Source organism: Lathamus discolor, chromosome 1 (assembly GCF_037157495.1).
Source record: "Lathamus discolor isolate bLatDis1 chromosome 1, bLatDis1.hap1, whole genome shotgun sequence".
Taxonomy (NCBI): Eukaryota; Metazoa; Chordata; class Aves; order Psittaciformes; family Psittacidae; genus Lathamus; species Lathamus discolor.
Window position 1 is genome coordinate 113,194,850 of NC_088884.1, and position 16,717 is coordinate 113,211,566.

The 16,717-nt window shown below is 42.2% G+C and overlaps 1 protein-coding gene across 1 annotated transcript in view; it reads left to right on the forward strand.

Annotated features, from left to right (window-relative positions):
* Positions 1-16,717, forward strand: part of EMCN (endomucin) — a 55,115-nt gene that overhangs the window by 26,299 nt on the left and 12,099 nt on the right. Inside the window, exons 5-10 of the mRNA XM_065691348.1 lie at positions 962-1,105; positions 7,521-7,553; positions 10,594-10,659; positions 12,135-12,230; positions 13,941-13,965; positions 14,938-14,999. Of these exons, the coding sequence (XP_065547420.1) occupies positions 962-1,105; positions 7,521-7,553; positions 10,594-10,659; positions 12,135-12,230; positions 13,941-13,965; positions 14,938-14,999 (426 nt within the window). The remainder of the gene's footprint in view (positions 1-961; positions 1,106-7,520; positions 7,554-10,593; positions 10,660-12,134; positions 12,231-13,940; positions 13,966-14,937; positions 15,000-16,717) is intronic.

A 16,717-nucleotide genomic window follows, 5' to 3' on the forward strand; every position in this document is an offset into this window, starting at 1 on the left:
CCAAACTGATAATCAGAGTTTCTGAATAAAGAGTGGGATGAAGTGTCCCTCAAGATTCAGATGTGCATGTGCATGATGTTGCACTCATTGTACTAAAGCATGTCTTGAAGTTGTTCTAGTTCTAGTGCTTGAAATTCGTATGAAGAGGCACTGAAAACACTTTACAGCTCAGTCACATCTCTGATTTATACCAGAAAGGAAGTATAAGGTTACTCTTGGGCACCCCTATGTTTTATTCAGTATGCACTGTCTGTTATGCTGAGGTTTGAGCATAGACATGGGAATTATCAGCTGTACTGGAACAGTTTACATTCTTTCTTGTTGTCATTTGATGACCTTCAGTTCCATGAGCTCCATCTTGGACTCACCTTGGGCTGGAAATCTTGTGGCAAAGGTGGCCTTGATCCTCTATTGACTGTGTGAGAGCAGAAATAAGGCACTTTAATTTCTCACACCTTAATATTCAGGGATATATTATTTCCTAGGCCTTAACAGCACAGAATGAAGTAATTAACTCTGCATTTAATTACAAACCCTAAAACTTTTTACACTATCACGTTATGTGACAGTTATGGCTGAAGCTTACTTTTTATCTATTTTGTTTAAAATGAAGGTGAACGATAGGGGGGAGTAATCAAGCTTCTCTCTTCTGCTCATGTTGCTTTTGGTGCAATAGTGTCTAGTCATTCAGGGCTTCCAAGTCAGAGCTCTAGGTTGTCTTCTGCACAGGTGTGAGGCTCTTTCTGATGCTAGAATGTGGTTTAAAGATGACTCAACTATGCCCATAGTAACAACTCCATAGGAATGGTTCATCACTTGACAAGCAGTTACCAGAAGCTGTAGTGCTTTCTGACCTGAAGTCTCTTTTATGATGGTGCCAGTTTTTGTCTGGGGGATGGTCCAGGATCTAAGACAATGCTTATAGAAGTGTATCTTGCCTGAATATCTGTCTCATTTCCAGCTACACAAGCAAATGTAACACAGTTGGCACAAAATGAGAGTTCAGACGCTTCATCCACTAAGGGATGGTCTTCATCCACTGAGGGATGGTCCCTTTCATCTACAATCTCTCTACAAAAAACCACTTCTGCTCCTGGAACCTCAGGTAAGTCTTGAAAACATACACTCTATTTTCCTATGGAAGCAGTTAAAAAGATGCAAATCATTTTGAATCTTTTCTTCATGTGCTGTACGTTGTCCTGGAATGAGGGCCACCTCTTTATTCATGCAGGGTACACTGTGGCTACCTCATCTAGCTATGAAATTATGATGAGTGATGGGTGGACTTCAAAACATTCAGTTGGGATACTCAGTGTCATTACAGGAGGATATAAATTACTACAGGTAATAGCGATCTTTATATATGCTGTATGTGGTCACTGTGTAGCATTGACTGCCAGAGGAGGTCATTAAGATAAATCCTCTGGCTGCAAAGCAAAGGAGACAAAGGAGAAAACAGCTATAATTTTTACAATTGTTAATAAATCTGGAGGGCAAGTTAATGCATATTACCAACTAAATGACATTGTTCAAAGTACAACATGGTCACATGCAAGGTCAAAAAGATATTAATCTTTCCCAACTCCAGCCTTGTTACATCATTTTTCTGGGGGTGTGTTGATGTATTTGTCCACTAAACAACACAGTGAAGATGCCAGGTTATGAGAGTGATCATTTATTAATCTTCTAGCTGGCTTAACTTTCCCAGATTCTGAAGAACCACTTATTCAGGTTTTCTTAAGGCCTCTTGGGTCTTCACTCAATATTTACTTTCAGTACATGTGTATAAATCCAATAAGGACACTCACTTAGTTTGCATATCCCAATTATTATTCATGTTAACATCCCCCAAGGAATACAAGCCTTTTTACAACCTCCGGATTGTGTTTGTGGGAGATAAGCGTGCACATGTACTGTGATTTTTAACTCATAGAGGATAGGACTGGATATAAAAGTGGAGTAATATTCCCAGTACACGTTAAAGCACTTGGAAACATGCAAAAAGATATTATAATAATAAACATTTTAAGGAAGTTGAATGGGTATTTTTTTAATGTTTAATCCAAGGTCATCGATTTAGAGAGGATTCTTCACAACTGTTTCAGTAAGCCTATGTCCCATAATGCATATATTGTGAGCTGTAGTGATTATCCTGTTAGGTTTTGTGTCTTTCGGCAGACGTGCATGGTATGGACACCTTATCATTGGTACACTGTGATAAAAGCAGTAAATTACAGAGTTTTTAATTAAAGGCTCTCTCACACACGTAAATATTCCAGGTTAAAGTGAAATTGTAATGCATATCTGGGTATGGATCACACGTATTGAATTACTTTTTACATTGTTTGTATGATTACATTTTACATTTAAAATTTGCTCAGAAAATTTCACAACTTTCCTTGGGTCTGTTTGTGGAAGACATCGTCTTACCCAGCTCACCTTGCTGTAAAACCAATAAACCTTGAGCTCAGGAACTACCCAAGATGCTTGGCTGAGAAAGCCCCATCTATCCGGGGGGGATGAGTCTAGGTGCTTGGCATAGCCAGCACTCTGAGTTCCCATAAAACTGATGTTTCAAAATCACTTCCTTCTGCACCAGGATTTCCACACTTACACTTTCCTGTCTCCTCACCAGCTCCTCGCTTCTTTCTTGCAGCTTAAATATACAAGAAATTCCATTACTTACCCTGATGAGTTTGGTAGCTTATCCCAAATGGGTGCACACTTAGACCACCCTTGCTCCCTTATTCTCTGTATACATTAAAAACTTTAAGAAAAATATGTTATGATTCCCTCTAAACAGATTTATTCCCCTATGTGGAATCACTCAAGGCCAAGGGAAGCCATATGCTGTGCTGTACCCTAATAACTTCTAAAGCAATGCAAGCGTGAAGCCAGTTGTTTCATCCTGTGCTGAGATAAGAAGAAATGCTGACTCTGTCACAGCCATTAGATTATTTCTTCCCAGCTCTCTGGATTTTGATTCAGAGGCTTATATAGGAGCTGAACACCTTGTGTTCCCTAGCGCAATCTGGTAGCCGCAGTGGGGCTGGTACTGCAGCCCATCAGGGATAGCAGAGCTTGTAAGCCAAAGTCACCCAAGACACAGCTTCTGCATGGGAGCTCAGGGGAAGACAAATTAATGTGATATTGGTCCAAAACAGAGTGGTTTTATCTGATATGCTCAACCAAAATAATCCAGCTGGCTAACCTCGCTGCAAAAGAATATATAGAGAGACCATTTTCCATTTTTTAAAAAAATGCCATTTTGCTGAGGAAGTCCTTTGTTGCTGCAGAACCGAAGCACATTTTGAAGAGAAGTTTCCAATCAGCCATATCAAAAGATCAGGGTGTGGGAGGAGCGCCACAGAAAGCTGGAGAGGGACTGAAATGAGTGGGGGAGCCTAGGAAACAACTTGGAGAAACATCAGAGAACACTATTGCTTGCTGTATTAAAGAAGATTGAAATCATCAACCACAGAGAGGGACTGCGTAGTGTTCACCAAAGCTAGAGAAGGCAACAGGGATTGTTTGCAGCAAAGAGAGCAACCTGCATGCTTGCCGTTGACACATACACTTCTTTAACTTCAGCTGTCATGTGTAATATACCTCCTACTCATGCTCCACCTCCACAGAGGCTTGCTTGCTAATATTTAATTTTCTCCTTTTGTTCAATTAACAAAAACTTAGAGATTTAATGGATCAGCCAGGGTCTCAATACATCCAGGGTACTGCAAGTGTTGTAGCTTTTTTTCCTGTGACCTAAACAACAAAAGAAGCCATAGAGCACAATGAGCTGAAGTTCACCCAGCAGAGTGGTAAGATCAAATGATCTATTATAATAAACTGTCAGATGAATCAACCTGCTGCATCTATTGATATCTTTATTGCACTCCTCCAATTATAAATCCTACTCACTTGATTCGCGGGATGCATTTCCCTCAGAAAAATTCTTATGAGTAAGACAAGGAGGGTTTGGCTCTTTCTGTAAGCAAACTGTGTAGGAACTCTGGATAATGATATTAGGTAAAAAAAATCCCACTGTATCTTCAGCTTCTTCACAAAGAGACATACACAAAAATCTAAGTGCCTGGGAGATGGGAAATACAGCAAAGCCTCAGATAATGCACTCACTCTACAGCACGGTCAGGGCCAGGAGGGGTTTTTTAAAGTTCTTAATTTTGCTTTGATTGCATTGGTTTATACTGTGGTATCCCCTCTGAGTAATCAGCCAAATTTATTCGTTTGTTTTGCCAGTGAACACAGTTTCATGTGGCTGCCCTCCAAAAACAGAAGCAGCAAACTGCGGGGTATCCAAGCTGCTTAGGTTGTGGTCATTGGAGAACAGAGTGGGGAGAGGTTAGCTATTGGTCTTTTTCTCCATCTGTCAAGTTTCTAACCAGTGCTGAACTGGCTCAGGCAGGTATTTTCAAACCAAACCACTGTTACGTGCCAAATTTGTTATCCTTGTCCTCCTTATCGCACATTGAGGACTCAGCACAGCCAGTGTTGCACACCTCACTTCTCATGATGAATCTGGAAATCTTCCCAGATTGTTTATGCAGAGCATCTGCCCCCTAACTCACGGCCCCAGAGGATGTGATAAGCTCTGAACAGGCAGCTACAACAACTATGGTAACTATGTTAGTAAGCAAAATGCTGCCTTTCCTTCTGTCCTTCTCTTTCTATAGAACAGCAGCATGTGACCCCACCAGCAGAAGGGGCGCTGGATGGTTATTTAGAAAACGCAAACTGAAAGCACCTGCTGAACTGCTCCGATAAGCACAGCTTTGTTTGTGTGGCAGGGCTGAGCAATCTCTGAGCAGAGGGTGAGCTGGCGCTTTGCTTGCATACTGGAGATGCGGGAGAGAGAGAAGGGCAGGAGATTTTTCCTTTTTAGCTTTCCATGCTCTAGCAGGATCTGGGTGAGATGTCTTTGGGAAAGATGCTTGTAGTGTTAGTGTTTGTAGATGTGTGCTGTCTTTAAAGAATAACACGTTTTCTATCTGGGATCATCACTGCTGTCTGGTTTTATTGCAGTGGTGAGGTCTGGCTAGGATAGCAGTGTGATTTTGGTTGTGCCTGCAGATACTGAACTGCAGATCACCCGACCCTTCCTGTTCACAGAGCCTACTGTCAGCTGCATACAGCTTTGACCAACCTGAATTCTTTGGGATAGACTTCAGTATCATCTTGGGCTCAACATGCTTTTTCTCTTCATTTATTTGCTCTAATCTGAGCCAAGGCAGTTCACTTTGTTTGCACGAGTGAATTTAAGGGTAAATGTATAATTATGTTACAGTCTTGAGGGGTGAGGAGTTCTTGGGCAAGCCCAAAGTCCATCAGACTGGGGAGACAAGGTCTGAAGTTTCGTAGAGAAGTGACCTATCTGTAAGACTTGACAAGGTCTTCTGCCTTTCTCCAGGAATATGCACACACAGGACTTTATAGTTTGCCTGTTCAGCTGTTGTGGTGTGACCTCATGGTACTTTTTGCCATGGGATCCCACTCTTTATAGGCTTAAGGAATGGCAGTTTTTGGGTGACAAGCAACCATATCATATTTGGATGTTTCCTTAATGCCAGCCATGTGTCCTGCTGTATTCTGTACTGTGCGTAATTCCAAACCTCCTTTGACAGGCGAGTTATTAATTTCCCGAAAGCTTTTCTTTGGCCCTTGTTAGCGTTACTCAAATATGCTATAAACAATGCTTAATGAATCATTACAGAGATCCTCTCTGCACAAGGTGACTTTGCTTTTTGCAGACAGATTGATGACATGATAAAAAGCTTAGGAAAAATATCTGCTCTGGATCTTAGGAAGCCAGGGTAAGATAACTGTATACCTTCAGAGTACTTAGCATTACTCATATTTAGTATGCTCAAGCAGAGCTCTTACTGCTGACTTTTGAGTACTTGGGTTTTTAATCTGAATGTGCTTTTCATGCATGTTTGTGATTACAGTGCAGTTAAAACTCTGTCCCATATATCATTAGCAAAAGTGGTTATTTGCACCCTGGTGGCTCAAGTGATCTATGTTTTTAATTGGGTGTAGAGAGGATGAAAAACAAGAGCAGCCATTCTGGTTTTCAAAGAGTACATTAACAGCAATAGAATGATGTGTTTCATTTGTAGTACAGCTCCAGTAGTAGGAGCTGTCTTTGTGCAAAGCATCAGTCCAGAGCACAGAAAAGAGCAGCGACGGTGTATGAGTGGATCTGTACTCCCCTGGGACCCCAGACGGAAGAGGAGCAGCACTGCAATCCTAGGCACTCAGGGGAGAGGCCTTATGCCTGCCTGGATTTACAGCTGCTTCCATGCCACTCCATCTGCAGTCTCAGACTGGCACAGCTGGGACACAGAGGATGTGCTGGTGGGTTATGTCCTCCCAGGGAGCTCCTGGGATTAGGTCAGATGCACCACATTTCCCACAGATGCTGTGGCTGCAGTGAACCCTGAAGAGACCCAGCAAGGGGGGTTTTATGGTGCCTTCCAGCCTACAGGAAGGTGACCAAACGCTGTGATTTATACCTCAAAATAATGAATGACTGCTGAGGATGTAGTGCCTGAGGGATTTTTTTCCATGGCAGCTCCAGTAATCCAGTGTGAGAGGCCTCACCAGGTGGGCAGAGGGCCAGTCGCTCGTCCCTGGCAAGAGACAGTCTGTCTTGTACAAACATGTAAATGCTTTGCTGCCAGTTCACACAGGTGTCTATTCTCAAAGACACGGGTGAGTTAGGTGCCTGCCTCCCTTTGACTGTAGAGTGATTGCAGGAGAGATTTAATGCAAAGTAATAAAAATCACTCTGGGAGTGATGGTTGCCTGTGGCTAGCCTCCAAATGTGAAGTATTCACAGCCGCCTTAATTTCCAAGCCTGCTATAGTCTAGACGCACAAAAGCAGCAGCATACTAACAAAAGGCTAACAAAAAAACAGTGTTCTGCACCAAAACCTTGTGAAGTGGCTGGGGGAAGCTGCCAGGAGTGGGCCAGTAAGCACTGAGCACTCTGCAAGGTCCATTTCTTCCTTATTGCCAGTGTCTTTTACTCCTACTGCTTGGCAGCCTGTTCGCCAAAAGTACCAAGATAGTTAATGAAGATTCATTTTTAAAGGCTTCTGTGACAATTGAAGATATGTCTCAATTAAGCATTTGAGTTTCTTTTATTAAAATGCTTATTTGTCACTTAAATGCCAGCTATTCACTCCCAGGTGCTTGGTTGGGTTTGGCAAGAGGAATTTCTTAAGAATGTTATCAGTTAATGCAGGATTTTCTTCTCTTGAGCAGAATAACAACCTAGCATAGGCTGGACTTTGGATTCTGTTCTCACTCTAAGGGATGTCTGTAGACTTTCACAGCTCAGACTTTCTAGGCTTGGGAACAGTGTCAGACTGCCAATTCTGGGGCAGCATTGCTTATGGGTTTACTGAACATGTTGCTAGGGCCTGTCAGTTTGTATGATGTGAAGACTCCAGGCATCTAAAACAGATACTAACAAACCTGTTCCTTCTGTTTTATTGCAGGCCTTCACATGAGCTCACCAACGCAATCAACAAGTAAGTGCAATAGAAGAGTTTGCTCTGTGCACGCTGATGAAAAAGGCTGGTGTAGGGCGGGAGGGGGGCAGCCTGAAATGTAGTACAGAGAAGCAGAGGAATGATGTTCAGCATGTAGCAATGCATAACTTTGCTGTGCTTTCAACTGAATGCCATTGTTGGACTAGCAGATACTGAAAAGAAAACAGGGTGGGAGCACAAAAGAAATATCAGGTCTGGCATATTGCATGATGCAATGGGAAACTGATATAAATAGAGTGTTTACCAAGGAGCTTGCTCTTGTCAGTGGCTCTCATTCCTTGTCCTGTGGTTAGAAGCAGCAGCTCCCAGGGTAAAGCAAGAGTTTCCTGTGCTAGTGAACCTGTATTGTCGTGTTTTCCTTTCTCTGGGCTTATCAGGAAACAGTCCCTTCTGTGCTGGTCCCTGCAGTTCTTGCTGCTGCTGCCAGCAAAAGCTTGTCTCTCACGTTACCATGATGGATATATTACTCCAATTAATTGTTATTCTGATCCCAGATCATTCCATAGCTGGAAAATATCTTCCAGATTCACTTTCCAGATTCAGGGAAAGTAGACAGGATGGGCGGGCTTGCAAGAAAATGTTTAACAGAGTTAAAGGTTTTAATTCCTTAATCCATGCTATTACATGTCTTATTTCAAGTAGTTAATATGCTAACCTATAGATTTTCTTTCCTGCATTACTCACATCTTGGTCATTTAACAGAGAACAAGGAAAATGACCAATGGATTTGAATCCTCAGTTTTAATCCTGTAGAGATGCTGCACAAATGCAGGGATACACATTCATGGTTTTCAGTGTCATTTGTTTCTGTTGACATTTTCAGTCAGTATCCAGGATAACTCATTGCTGTGATAATTGCCTGCTTGCCCTGTATACCATGTAGTATATCAGGTAAGGTAGTGAAAAGGGCAGTAGTATTTCCCTGGGAAATCCAAAGCAATCACACAGAATTACGCATTCAGAAGAATTATTTGAGTCACTTGATAGCTCACAGTTTCCATCCTTACATTATCACCCCTCAGCAGGCAGGCACCACAGGAGAGACAACTTCTGTTTTAAAGAAACACAGCAAATTTTCAGAGATAAAGGTCTCAGGCAATGATTGTTTCCTACACTGTAGCATCAGAATGTCTCAGCTGTGGCTGTATTGTTAAAGCATCACAAAAGCACGCAGTAAGTGATTGTTTTTCCCCAGGAGGCTTCAGTCTGTGGCCAGACAAATGAAGGCGGGGGGGAAGGAGAGGAAGGAAAGGAAAGGAAATAGAGACGCTAAATAATCTGCCCAAAATTCACACAGCTGCACAACATTGGAACAGAAATGAAAACACAGTGCTCAAATCTTTCCCTTTGCACTACCAGTCAACCCACATAAATTTTTAAGTAGGACTATGTGGTTCCTAGTTACCTGAAAAATCCAGTATACTGGCATATCCAGTCGAGAAACTGGACCCTGACTGTTCTCTGCTTTGCTTCTCTTGTGCCAGACAACATACTCTTACAAATCTAAACAGACTCATATGGTGTGAGAATGGGAATATGGGCAAAAGGAGAATAGTGGAGGAAAAGCAATCACCAGCACATTTCTCAATAGTGGGCCTCAGTTTAAAATCAGTGTAGCAAGGAAGAGGGAATCCTACATGGTAGGGACAAACAAACCTTGTTTGTAACTCTAATTCAGTGGTCTAGAATTACAAGTACTGCCTATACAAAAGCTTCTGAAAAAGTAGTGACATGTCATTCAGAGACTTAGCAGAACAAAATTGCATTCTAGCCCTCAAAATGGCTCTGGGAAATTAGTTTTAGTGACTCAGTAAATTTCTTAGTTTCCACCCATCAGTTTGAGCTGCCTTCTGCTCTTTGGAAGGGGAACAGCGCATCCCTACAGGTGCAGGGTACGTGTGGGTACCTGAGCAGTGGATCAGAGCCTGCAACAAAACCTCAGTGGCCGCTATCGTGTTCTCACTACCTACACACAGAGCTATACTCTCTACTAGGACCTCTGCTTAAAAGACCCTCTTCCCTACCTTCCCCAGGCACCTTTGTTTGGGAGCCATTTCTGATACTTACATGAGAAGTTGAAATGGTTGCCTTGCGCTACAGTTGTCCAGCTGGTCATAGAATCATAGAATCAGCCAGGTTGGAAAAGAACTTTAAGATCACCAAGGTCAATCGTTACCCCAGGACTCCTACCCAGGGTCAGCTTCTTCAGCAGCAGTAAGCACGTGTCTACTCAAGCTTCCATCCAATATGGGACAAAACCCTGTGTCCTGTATAGAGTCACTAAGGAAGCACCAAGGTTGGTGGGGTTTTTTCTCTGTGGAAGTTCAGTGATTATTTTTTCACAGACTGTATCCAAGAAGGTAATAAGTATTTCAGTTTGTTGGTGCCTGACTCAAATTCAGATTAGCACCTGAAGGTAGAACTGCGTTCCTTTAAACCCTGTCCTAAAAAATGCCCCAGAAGCTCCCAACAGTCATTGCTATCCTCAAATGTGACAGAGAAAGCACACACATCTGCTTATAGCACTCAAATCTCAAGAAAATCAATAGCTACTAACATTGCACCTCTTTGGACTACTTCATCTACTATTAGCACGTGTTTTTTAATTAGCAATCTAATATTTTGGTCTTTTTTCTTTTGGAGGCAGGTCTCTTTTTCACTCTCTTGTTTGTTTATTTGCTTGTCAAAAGGTTTCCTCTAATGTTGAACATTACCTTAAACTCCTAAAAGTGAGAAAGTGTTGTTTATAACCTGTAAGTGGACAAGCAGATGATCCTAGGGAAGACTTCACCCATGAAAAGTGTGCTTCTTCTAGGCCAAACTAGATAGATAAACTTTTCCACTCCCCTTGCTGAGTTACCGAGGTGGTATTAGAAGAATTATAGATGTGGAGCACCAAATGGCTCCAGAACTGGGGATACAAAGTTACTTGGGGAGGGTAATTTTTAAGGGGAGTTGTTTGGGGAGTTCTGGCAATTACATGTTAACCTGAAAGGTTATATTTCTTTTGCAAATCTAGGTTTTTACAGTCCTGAAAGCACTCCTGGAAACAAGAAAGGGTCAGGGAGTGACAACCACTATTCTAGTGAGTGTTCCTATTTTATTGTCCAGCTTTTGAGTTTTCAGTCAATCAGTTTGGCTTTCCATGAGTGATTGGAGTAGTGGAGAAATTAAGCTGGCAGTTTTATTTTCAGCCTTACCAGATGCAGACCCTATTACAAACCCAATTTAACCACCTGCTACAAAAATTCTCTCAAAGAGAAGCAGAGCTTAACAAGTTGACAAACCTCTCACTGGAGAGCAGCACAGTTATTTCCCAGGACTGATTCAAAGCAATAAAACTGGGGGAAAAATGTGAACAGAGTCATCCGCTGTGAGAGAAGACCCAGGGAAGCACGTGGAAATGCTGTTATATACCATTCTGAATACATATTATATGAATATGTTGTTATGAATGCACTATTTAAATATACTGTTAATATTGTCACAGGAGAGAAGGACTAGGAGGGAGTCTTCTGCAGACTCTTCAAGCACTTGATGTTTGATGCATGTTACTTAATCTTTTATTTTAATATTATGCATCTCTAGGGCAAGCATGTTGCTGCAGATCTGCTATTTCCTACCCAAAATACTGGCTTAGAAAAACACGTTTGATGTTTTTCTACTGTAAACCTTTCTCAGGGCTCTCTCTCAAGTTCTGCAGATGCACACACACGCATATATGTATGAATATTAAATATTGATTGCATCAAAAGCCATTGAAGATAGCTGATGCTGTGGAAGGTTGTGAGAATGCAGACCCAGCATCCCCCGACCCATGGTTTAGGCTACATTTAAATGTGGCCAACCACTGCCAGCAAAACGATAAATGGGGAGAAACTGGGCTTATGTATTTCCCCATGAAAGCTTCTCCTCATTACATAATTCTTTCCTTTTTGCTTCTTGGCTGGGAAACACCTGTCAGGAAATGGCAGATGGTGGGAAATAATAAAAGGAAAGAAATGTCCTCATTTAAAAAGGAGATCTTGCATTTTTTATCCCTGGTTTTAAGTGCTGTGGGGAATGTTACTGAGTTATGCAACTCCTTAGTGTCTTTCTGGGGGTACAACATTAAAAGAGAAATAATCGCTTCAGTTGCTGAATTTTGGATGAGTCTTGTTTTCAAAAAAGAGGAAAAAATAAATTGCATGTAACAAAAATTTATTCCTGAAACACGACTGTTTTGCAAAACTTTGGGGGGCTGTTAATACTGGGGCTGAATTGTGGATATTTTGATGGAGATGGTGGTGTCAGTTCCACAGGGCACTGTTAAGTGTCAGGGAAGGACTAAGGCTGGGGGAAGGAAAGCACCTAAATACCCCTCCACAAAGGCTGTGAGCCTGGGGCTCAGTGGGTGTGGGAGGAATAACATGAACGAGTAGGTTACCTCGCTCCAGAGAAGCCAGTAATGTTTGATGGAGTGGAGCTGGTGCCTCTCACCTTTGTGCATGCAAGTGCCTGTACATGGAGACAGTGCAAGCCAGGGGCAGCAAGCAAAATTATGTTGTTGTTCTTTTGCAGGCGTTATCTTGCCAGTCGTCATCACCTTGATAGTTATTACCCTCTCTGTCTTCTCCTTGGTGTCTTTGTACAGAATATGCCAGAAGAAAACTCCAGGTATTTGGCTTGCTTTCTCTGAAGGGGAAAAAGATCAATATGCTTTTTACTATTAAAGATCTCCGGGGTCTTTTTAGACTACCTTAGCCATAGACGTTGGAGTAGTCTGATGGGAAACCTTTCTGTATTTCAAAGTATTTTGTCTAAAGTAGGAAAATAACACTTCATTTTCAAAATCAGTAGGAAGAACAGAGCGAGCAAACAGGTCTCTTATTTTTGGAGAATATATAATGCTATAAAGCTTTTTGTTCATGCTTTTGCAGCTACAGAGTGCTAACAAACAGCTGTGCTAACACAATCAGTCAATCAGGTAGAAAAAGACAACGAAAACTAAGTTTGGAGATATTGTTTAACAAAATCACTACATTTATTTTATCTCTGTTCTAGATACAGGAAAGGAATATCAATGCTTTCTTTTAGGAAATACCTGCTATACACACACATACTCACATATGCACTACATATAAGTAAAGTTTTCCAGTTACAGTATAGTGTACATGGGAACAAAATCCCTGAGCAAACAGTGTTTTCAGAAGCATCTTGACAGAGCAGCTAAAGCCAGTATGTTTCCCTGCTGTCCACAAAATACTTAAGATAACGGGGTTTAATTCCATCTGCTAAATGTTTCCAAAAGTTGCCTGAGTAGGCCACGAGCAAGTGTAATTCTCCATTAAATGAACACCCAGCTCTGAATCCAGACTGTGTTTTATTTCTCCCTGTGAACTGGCATGAGTTAGGAGACCTGTGCAGATTTTCGACTGTGAAATCACCAGGACTTGGAAATATAAAATCACAGCAGGGTGTTGAAGCTGTAGACCAAGGCTAACAGCGTGTCGCAGCCAATTTAGCCAATGACATGGAAAAACCAGTCCCAGATAAACAGAGGATGGTGTGATCCCTGCTTAGGAAATTACTGAATATTTGGAGTCAAGAGATAAAGGTATGAGGTTAGGAGCATTTCCTTGCCAGCCTCCCCTGTGCACAAATGCCAGCAGGCATGGTACTGGCAAATTCATTTGGAAGCTAGAGTAGATAGATATCTGTGGTGCTTCCCGTAGGGTTTGCCCGGGCCTATCCAGTGTGCTTCCTCCACAGATGGAGAGCCCTGTGCCCAGTATCATGGGGCTAGAATTGGCTCTGTGTATCTGATGTAACCCCCTGGCCCCATCCATCTGCACACACTTGCACATAAGAATAAAATACATTCAGTATATGATTCATTTTGGGGAGAAACCTGTTCCTCATTGGTGGGGCAGACAGGCTCCCTTCTCACATGTCATGCCAGGTTAAACCTCCCAGAGAGTACAGCCTGGCAGCTTGTTCCTTCACTTTCCTCTTCCTGTCTCTCTTAGCTCAGTTGTCACATACTGGAGAGCCATTGCATGCTTGCCTCTGTGCCAGATACCTGGGGATTTGGGAGCTGCAGGGAAAAACGTGCTCCTGCTGTGCTCTTGCACAAGTCACATATCATTTTCCTTAGTTTCCAGAAGTATCGATTTGGGCAATATCAGTTCACTTTCATAGACAACAAGGTTATCTTTTGGGAAGATGAACTAGAAAAGTAATTACAATTCAAGCTGTTCAATTGTATTAATGTGCTTAATGCAATAATGCAAAATCACAACTAAGCCTTCTGCTAGCAACTGCAATAGCTGCTTACTTAAGTGAGTTCCAGCAGTCAAAATTATATTAACTTTTTCCTTCTTCCAGAGAGACAAGAGAACAGCACTGAACAGTAAGTTGAATCCTGTCTTTTCATTGCTTTGAGATCTCTCACGGGGCACTTGTGATTGCAGCAGATTCTGCATGAGATTTGCTTTGATCTTTCTCTATTTAAACGTAATAAGTAGTTGCTACCCCAAGGAGAAATATCCTATTGAAAGGGATGCACTTGCAGTTATTGTACACTAGTGTGCATGATAAGCATCTGTTCCAGCATGTATAGAAATGTGATGGCTCTTAATTGTTTTCCAGGGGATCTTTTGAAGTGGAGAAATGGTTTATGCTATGCCACAGGGCCCATTGGCGCAGTCTTTTTTCCCTTCTTTTTGAGTTTTTGCACCATTGATTTTTTTTTTTCTTCCCATCCTTTCTCATCCCCCTTCTTTTGTTCACATTTTCTCTCTTTTTAATGTTTCTTATTCTGGCTTTTCTCTTTCTTTTTCTCTTCTCTCCTATTATTTCCTGTTACTCTGTCCCATATTCTCTCCACTAGTCCATTTGCAGAGGCTTAGTTGAAACAGTATTGGCTAAGGAGTTTGAGAAGGGTGAAACTGAGAAAGAATCATTACAAGATATATAGTAGAGGCCATTGAGTCTGGCTGTGTCCTCTATGTCCGAAAGCAACATTTGGGCTGCTGATTTACTTGCTAGCCCTGATTCCCTGGACATCTAAAGTGACCCTTCTTGCAACTCAGCATCACCAAAAGCCTTATATTGACAGAGGTGCACTTCTGTGGAGTGCTAGAGTGAACCCAGAGTCATGCAACTTGATTTATTACCTATTTTAAGAGGAAGGTGTTTTCAGAGATTTCGGTGTATGGTGTTTTCCACAAGCACAACTTACACATGGCCCCATGCAAAGCCCATTTCAAGCCTGCCAGTACCGACTGGCACAGGTACTGCCTCCTGCAGACCATAATCTTAGAATTTTGTTTGCTTGACCAACATGCACACTCTCTGCTTAATTGTTTTCTGACTTCAACAGAGCCCAGTCAGATAAAGAAGGAGTGAAACTTCTTTCCGTGAAGACAACTTCTTCTGAGACCGGTGAGTATTTCCTCCATGTGTATGTCTGTCTCCTCGTCTGAGCCCAGAGAAGAGCAGTTTGCAACGTAATTTCCAATAGCAAGACCGTCTTCAGTGTCTGTCAGATCAAAATCACTGCGAACAGTTCTTCTACAGTACAAACTCCCAGACTGGGAGCCTGTAGAGCAGCAGTGCAGCTGCACTGTGTGTGGTATCTGTATTTGGGAGTGAGAAGCGTGACTGGCTTAGGAAAAATCAATTTTTAAAATCATTGATTGTAAGTGATCTACAGGTTGGCATGTTCAGGGGTAACTCGATCATGATATTTATCAGCTAGATCTGGATAAACAAGGGAGTCTGGGGACTGATCCCAGGGGCCAAAAGGTTTGGGAGTCAGCACTGTACATAAACAGGGCTCAGCTGGAGTCGGTGTCAGCAGTGTTCAGTCAGCCCTGTACCCAGCCACCCTTTGCAGTCGAAATCCTACTCTCATTGCAAATTCCTTTGTCCTGCGCTTCAGTGATGCGATTTCTTACAACATATGTGCTAATAAAGTCTAAAGGAACAGAGGTTATAGATTACATGCACAAAAGAAAGCAAAATCGCATCCATATGAGCAAAAGATGGATGCAGTTATACGTTCCACAGGAGTAGTGCAAAGTAAGACTGAGCAGAATAAAATTCTGGCTAATATGATTTCCACTATTTAAAAACAAACAAACACCTCTCATGGCAGAGCTACTCATGCTGAAACTGCTCCCCTTCATCCATTGCTTCCTCAGCTGTCTAGGTCCCACCTTTGCTCTCTTGCTCTTGCCTCATCTGAGGAAGACCCCAGGAAAAACAGCTTCATACTTCATGCTTTTTTGGCCATCTATTTCCCCCACTGACATTTCAGCGGTTGCCTGATAGCTGCTCTCCCTTTTCCTCTGAATTCTTGGGAAGCCCACTGAAACACAGCACTTGATCTGAAGTATCCTCTACTTGCTCGAGAGGCACTGTCTGCTCTCTCCAGCCTTCTCTGCAGCTCCCAGAAGCTTTCACATGATCCAGGAGACCCATAGGGCTTCTCTGGCAGCCCTTGCCACAAACCATAGTTATGCTTCCAGCAGCCTCGCCGACACAGAGCAGTGTGCTAGGAGGCTAGAGGGGGAGGAGAAGGGCCTGTTCCATTGCAAGATACATCATTCTGCCCCACTGCTGTTGAGCAAATGCAAACTAGGCTTTGGCACTTCAGCAACTGTGCTGTGGCACTTAAGTGATTGTACTTCAGAGCTTTGTGATTTGGGAATCTGGGGGGGGTATGGCTTTGGGAATAGACTTTTAGCTTTATTTTAAGGAGTATGAAGTTGTGTGTATGTTTTTATTTAAAATCATTGGGGTCTTTTTGCAAGCTGGATGAAGTCAGATGCTGGAATTGATAGACATTTCTTGATTGATTCTTCCCTCACACTGGTTTCAACAATAAAATAACTTCATTGACAGCAGCAGAATGTGTTTTACAGCAGGGTAAATGAGAAAAGACTCAGGCTCACTGTTTTGGGTTTGCTTTCTTTTTCACAAGATGAGATCGGATGCCTGTTAATCAGCTTCTGGTTCACCAAGTATCTGAATGTCTTCCATCCAGAGGATACTTGATATTCTTTTTAACTGAAGTATGATGTATGCATGCTATAATTGGAAGGTATGAGTCATAACCACTTAGTAGGCAAGATTCTTGCCCTCTTCTCATTAATACA